This window comes from Musca vetustissima, unplaced genomic scaffold (assembly GCF_032173495.1).
Source record: "Musca vetustissima isolate MV318-11 ecotype Yass unplaced genomic scaffold, APGP_CSIRO_Mvet_v1 utg11440, whole genome shotgun sequence".
NCBI classification, from domain to species: Eukaryota; Metazoa; Arthropoda; class Insecta; order Diptera; family Muscidae; genus Musca; species Musca vetustissima.
In genome coordinates, this window is record NW_026882610.1 from 16,644 (window position 1) to 23,528 (window position 6,885).

General features: G+C 35.7%; 1 protein-coding gene across 1 annotated transcript; it reads left to right on the forward strand.

Moving 5' to 3' along the window:
- Window positions 1-857: 857 nt before the first annotated feature.
- On the forward strand, window positions 858-2,714 carry LOC133329151 (leucine-rich repeat-containing protein 15). Its single transcript, XM_061537644.1, has one exon. The coding sequence runs from the start codon at window positions 858-860 to the stop codon at window positions 2,712-2,714; it is 1,857 nt and encodes a 618-aa protein (XP_061393628.1).
- Window positions 2,715-6,885: the final 4,171 nt, after the last annotated feature.

Genomic DNA, 6,885 nt, shown 5'->3' on the forward strand with positions numbered 1-6,885 from the left:
AATTGAAAATAATTTATTCAACGGGAGAATTGATGAGATATTCCAAATATCTACTCTAAATTAAAGCTCAATAATGGCTAGCTGGCCTGGCTGGCTGGCGATCACACGAACCATAACAAATAAATAATAAAAAAAAAACGGATGATCACAATTTTCTGATCATAGACACAACAAAAGAATGCCACGGGCGATCCAAAAGGGAAGCGAGTGAGGCAGAGAGAGAGGCCAGCGAACAGAGTAATAATGATGATGATAGCTAGCCAGCCAATGAATGCAAAACCGATTCCCTCAATACCCACCGAACGCCCTACTTTTTTCGCCATCGAATGGAGGTCAATTAGAAGCAAATACAACAAAAAAGCGAACTAACCGTATCATATGAGGCGTCTGTTATTAATGAATAATAAAAAAAACCGAACAAAAAATTTTCATTTAGAAGGAAATTCTACTTCTATAATGGAAATTCGTTTTGAATTTTTTTCTGTATCTCATTTTTTATTTCAAATTTTTTATGGAAATAATTACTGCATAAAAACACAAATTCATTTCGAATTAAAATATAATATATAAAATAATAATACACGAACAATAACAAACATGAACAATTTGGAAAATAATGTATTATATTGAAAAAAAAAAAATGTGTTTTGAAGTAGATTTTTTTTCAAACCCAGTGGGTGGTCAAGCCATTGGCTGGACGCAAAAAAATTGTTTCAGTTTATTTTTAAACGTTGAAACGAACAGATATGTCATAGAGGAATTGTGAAAGAAAAAAATCGACAGTTTTCCAGTATTTTTTTCAATACGGTTTTGAAATAATTTCCCTCACGGTCATTCGCGTTCCCTAGAAAACCAAAATGGGACAATTTCGCGTGGCCTTGATGGTCATTTTATTCGTGAACTCGCTGCTATTTACGTCCATGGTTTCGGCGGAGGAGGAAACTCAAGTTCCCGAGATTGCTGGTGAGCCGGAAAATTCCCAGGAGATGCAAGAAGAAGATGATCCCCAAGAAAACTCAATTTCCGAAACATCCCAGACTGGAGAACAATCCTCCCAACAATCCTCAACTTCCGAGGCAGTCAATACCTTTGATTATTTCTATGATGAGGAAGATTACAAACCAGTCCTGAATGAGGTGGATGTTTCGATTTTAGAGGATAATTGCCTGCAAGGAGAATGCCACGATTTCGTTTACGACAATCCCGGTGAAGTGGTTTACTTCACAAAGAAACCAGCCATACGTTTCACCTCCAATACCACCTATGTCTTTAAGAAGCCACAAACCTTTGAGGTTTTGAAATTCCTTCAATCGCGATTCGTCAATTTCCCCTTGAATTTATTTTACACGCTGAAAATTGAGGAGCTCGATATGCGGAATTGTTCCATCGGCCATCTAACCTGGGAAAATTTCCTAAAAGCCGAAAGTCTTAGCATTCTGCTGCTTTCGAATAATCGCCTAAAGGAAATTCCGCCAAGTACCTTTAAAATGGCCGAAAATCTGGCCTTCCTCTTCTTGGATAACAATGAAATCCGACAGCTCCACAAAGATTCATTTCAGGATATGAAAAAGCTGTTTATGTTGGATTTACATGACAATCAAATCGCCAATTTGCCCAAAGGCATCTTCGATTCCCTGACAACATTGCAGGAATTAAATCTGGCCGGCAATCACTTGAGGATAATTGAAAATACCGTTTTCCTGCAAAATCCTCGCCTCCGACGCCTCCATTTAGATCACAATAACCTCGAACAGCTTGAGGAATATTTTTTGCAGTCGCAAAAGGACATGGATTTCCTGGATTTATCCCACAATCCAATGCTACAAAACCTGGTTGCAAATCTCCATGTAGATCATTTGTGGGTCCGCAATTGTTCGATAAATCGTGTAAATATCTATGGCAAAGTTCATCATGTTGATCTACAATCAAATTCAATATTGGAATTATATTTTTCACGGCCAGATACCTTGAAAACTTTACGCCTCAGCGATAATTCTCTACAGCAAATTTCCTCGCTAAGTCAGGCCACAAATCTGGAATATTTTGATGTCTCAAATAATCCGCATTTGAAAACTTTACCAGAATATTGGGAAACAGATTCGCTGCAGACACTGGATTTGAGTAATACCAGTCTCACTGCAATACCCATTGCCATACTATCTGCCTCAGAACGTCTCAAGACTCTCAATGTTTCCCATAATCGCCTGACTCACCTCGATCCCGATCAATTTCGTTATTTCCAAAATCTCAATCATTTCTATTTGCATGGCAACAATTGGAACTGTTACAGCCTTCAAATTATGATGGATATGCTAATACGGCCCTGGCAAATTAGCTACACCATGGATGAATATGACCCTGAATATCCGGGAGAATATATAGGCGGCATTAAATGTATGTATCGTCTAAGAGATCCAAATTCTGAAGAGGAGGAAAATTCTGAGAATGTTCTACAAGATAATATTGCCCTGAATGGCCTTGCTGCTCGCCTGAGTAAAGCCATACAAGATGATGAGGACATTATGATGTCCTCAGATTCTTCGCAAGATTCAGCAAGTGATGTGGATATTTTGCGGAATGAGTTCAAGGCCGTCATTGGGATTTATGAACAAAAATTCAAGGTTCTTCTACAGAAAATCGATGAATTGGATAGACGTCTGAAGGTTTTCGAGCAATTTAATAAAAATCTACAACAAATTACCATTACTGTATAATATTTTTCCTATATATATTCCGTATAATCCCCTAATTTATGTATTATTTGTCTCTGTTTATAATTATTTACTTAAATGTAGTTAAAATCTATTTTTCCAATAAATTTTGGTACGATTTAAAGCATTTTATGTACAAATTATGAAAAAGGTTCATAAATTCTGTGAAAAAGTTAATCGAATCTAGAATCTTGTCATATTTTCAAGGGGCATGTCCCTCATACTTATACCAATAATTTTTCTGAGGTCCTAAGGCCTCTTTGGTATGAACCAAAGGACTAAAATTAAAAAAAAATCCTAAAATCTATGAATACAATTCATACAATTTATGAAATTCCAAAATCTCCATAATTCCAAAATCTTCATAATTCTTCACCACAGAAAATTTTTTAAAGTGACGGATTGTTAAAAACTAAATGTTATTGGCTCCCACACGTGATATTCAATTGTTCATATTTTTACATGGAATTGTCAATATACCTTCGAATTATTTTTATAAATTTTTCGTGAGATCCTTGGGTCGATTTTTCTATAGAAAAAAATTCGTCGGTCCATTTTTTTTCTACAGAAAAAAAATTCGTCCGGAACTCTGGTCCAAGTTTTTTCTATAGAAAAAAATTTGTCGGGACCTCTGGTCCAAGTTTTTTCTATAGAAAAAAATTCGTCCGGACCTCTGGTCCAAGTTTTTTCTATAGAAAAAAATTCGTCCGGACCTCTGGTCCAAGTTTTTTCTATAGAAAAAAATTCGTCCGGACCTCTGGTCCAAGTTTTTTCTATAGAAAAAAATTCGTCAGGACCCTTGTGGTCCAAGTTTTTTCTATAGAAAAAAATTCGTCAGGACCCTTGTGGTCCAAGTTTTTTCTATAGAAAAAAATTCGTCAGGACCCTTGTGGTCCAAGTTTTTTCTATAGAAAAAAAATTGTCGGGACCTCTGGTCCATTTTTTGCTATAGAAAAAAATTCGTCGGGACCTCTGGTCCAAGTTTTTTCTATAGAAAAAAATTCGTCGGGACCTCTGGTCCAAGTTTTTTCTATAGAAAAAAATTCGTCGGGACCTCTGGTCCAAGTTTTTTCTATAGAAAAAAATTCGTCGGGACCTCTGGTCCAAGTTTTTTCTATAGAAAAAAATTCGTCGGGACCTCTGGTCCAAGTTTATTTCGTATAGAAAAAAATTCGTCAGGATCCTTGTGGTTCAAATTTTTTTCTATAAAAAAAAATTCGTCGGGACCCTTGTGGTCCATTTTTTTCTATAGAAAAAAATTCGTCGGGACCTCTGTTCCATTTTTTTCTATAGAAAAAATTTCGTCGGGACCTCTGGTCCATTTTTTTTCTATAAAAAAAAAATCGTCGGGACCTCTGGTCCATTTTTTTCTATGGAAAGAAATCGTCGGGACATCTGGTCCATTTTTTTTTATGGAAAAAAAATTTGTCGGGACCCTTGGGTCAATTTTTTTCTATAGAAAAAAATTCGTCGATAGACCCATGGGTCGATTTTTTTCTATAGAAAAAAATTCGTCGATAGACCCATGGGTCTTTGAACCCTTTAAAAAAAATTGTCATTTTCTCAATAGGAAAGAATCGAAACTCAAGTTGTACAAAGGTTTTTTTTTCTGTGCCAAGTTTTTTTTTTGATTTTTTTTATTTTCGTTTCTATATAAGCCATATAAATACTGTCTGTATTTACATATATTTATGTTATGTACATATGTATGTAATCTCTCTGTAAACAAAAATGAGCAAACATCAGTTTGTTTTTTGAATTACCTTCAAACAAAATGATAACAGCAAAAAACCCCACAAATCTCGAAAAAAGTGAAAGAGGAAAAAAAGGTGAATAAACGTTTTATTATTTAACGGCCAAAAAACAACAGCAACAAATTCAAAACATGATGGCAACAACAACAACAACTACAAACAAATCGTCACAAAATAACGACAGCAAACAATCAGACAAAAAATAATCAGCAGCAGCAACGACAGCAAAAAAAACCGACAAGAGCAAACAATGCCAGCCGAAGAGACAAGTGTTGCCAACCTCCATTGTTTGGCATTGTAAACAAAGGAGACAATTGTGTTACGCCAACAGCAAGAACAACAACACCATTACCATTACGACAACATAACACAAGAATTACAAAAAGAGCGGCAAAAACAACAACAACAATGGCATCAGCAACACCCTCACTCTGCCAATACAAATACTGACTGGTTACGCTAATTGTTTACATTGTTAAGATGACATAGACAGGACAGTTATGTGTGCCAAACCTGTCTCTCTCGTTCTCTTTCTCTCCTCCCCAATAGGTGAGTGGGTGATGAGAGCTGAACATAGGGAGGGTGTGAGACTCAGTCAATAAGAACAAAGGTCTGTTTTACAATAGACCGCCGTTGTGTGATGATGGCGACATATGTGTGGAAAGAGAGAGAGAGCAAGGGAGGGCTCTCCCACCCTTCTTCTTCTCTGCCTATGCAATTCTCTTCTAATAAAACTAACCTATGACGGAAATAACCAAACAGCACTTTTAATGGCATTGCAATTTATTTCCGTTAAATGTTTAATGATTTTTCTGCTGTTGTTGTTGTAATTTATTTATTTATTTATTAATTGCAAATATGCATTTTATTGTTTTTATTGTTTGCCGCAAATCATGATGGCCTTTGGTCTATTTGAGCTGTGGAATGTTTGTTTGCGGGGGTGCCGTATGAGTAATTTTTTTGTTCCCAAAGCGTTGCCAATTGGGTTAACATGATTTTTTTTATATATTTATGAAATTTTCAATTTTTTCAGAATTTTGAAAATTCGTCGAAAAAAAAAAATAAAATAAAATTTAATGTCAGCACGTGTTGAACATTTGTTTTTCTCAAAATAAATAAAGTCCAATGCACTGAACTTTCTTTGTCTTTCAATTCTTTTTGTTGTGTTCTTGTTGGTCTGCCGTCGTCTCATCTTCTAGTTATGGTTCGATTTTTGTTCATGGTTTTCTAGGCGAGTCATTTCTATTGAGGTGAGATAATTGTGCTTTGTTTTGGTTCCTTTCATAGCAATAAAAAAATGCTCGCGAATTTATTGTATAGGAATAATGGACCCTTGTGTCTCACATTTTTTTCTATAAAAAACAAATTTTGAGACCCCTGGGTCGAGACCTGGGTCTATAGAAAAAAAATCCGTGAGACCCCTGGGTCAATGTTTTTCTATAGAAAAAAATTCGTGAGACCCCTGGGTCAATGTTTTTCTATAGAAAAAAATTCGTGAGACCCCTGGGTCAATGTTTTTTTATAGAAAAAATTCGTGAGACCCCTGGGTCAATGTTTTTCTATAGAAAAAATTCGTGAGACCCCTGGGTCAATGTTTTTCTATAGAAAAAAAATTCGTGAGACCCCTGGGTCAATGTTTTTCTATAGAAAAAAATTCGTGAGACCCCTGGATCAATGTTTTTCTATAGAAAAAAATTCGTGAGACCCCTGGGTCAATGTTTTTCTATAGAAAAAAATTCGTGAGACCCCTGGGTCAATGTTTTTCTATAGAAAAAAATTCGTGAGACCCCTGCGTCAATGATTTTCTATAGAAAAAAATTCGTGAGACCCCTGGGTCAATGTTTTTCTATAGAAAAAAATTCGTGAGACCCCTGGGTCAATGTTTTTCTATAGAAAAAAATTCGTGAGACCCCTGGGTCAATGTTTTTCTATAGAAAAAAATTCGTGAGACCCCTGGGTCAATGTTTTTCTATAGAAAAAAATTCGTGAGACCCCTGGGTCAATGTTTTTCTATAGAAAAAAATTCGTGAGACCCCTGGGTCAATGTTTTTCTATAGAAAAAAATTCGTGAGACCCCTGGGTCAATGTTTTTCTATAGAAAAAAAAAATCGTGAGACCACTGGGTCAATTTTTTTTCTATAGAAAAAATATCGTGAGACCCTTGTGTCTCACCTCTTTTTTTCTATAGAAAAAATTCGTGAGACCCTTGTGTCTCACCTCTTTTTTTCTATAGAAAAAAATTCGTGAGACCCTTGTGTCTCACCTCTTTTTTTCCATAGAAAAAAAATTCGTGAGACCCTTGTGTCTCACCTCTTTTTTTCCATAGAAAAAAAATTCGTGAGACCCTTGTGTCTCACCTCTTTTTTTCCATAGAAAAAAAATTCGTGAGACCCTTGTGTATCACCTCTTTTTTTCCATAG

What these genes read in the sequence shown, in the direction of transcription:
- LOC133329151 (XM_061537644.1), top strand. Translation starts at nt 858, where the DNA reads ATGGGACAATTTCGCGTGGCCTTGATGGTCATTTTATTCGTGAACTCG.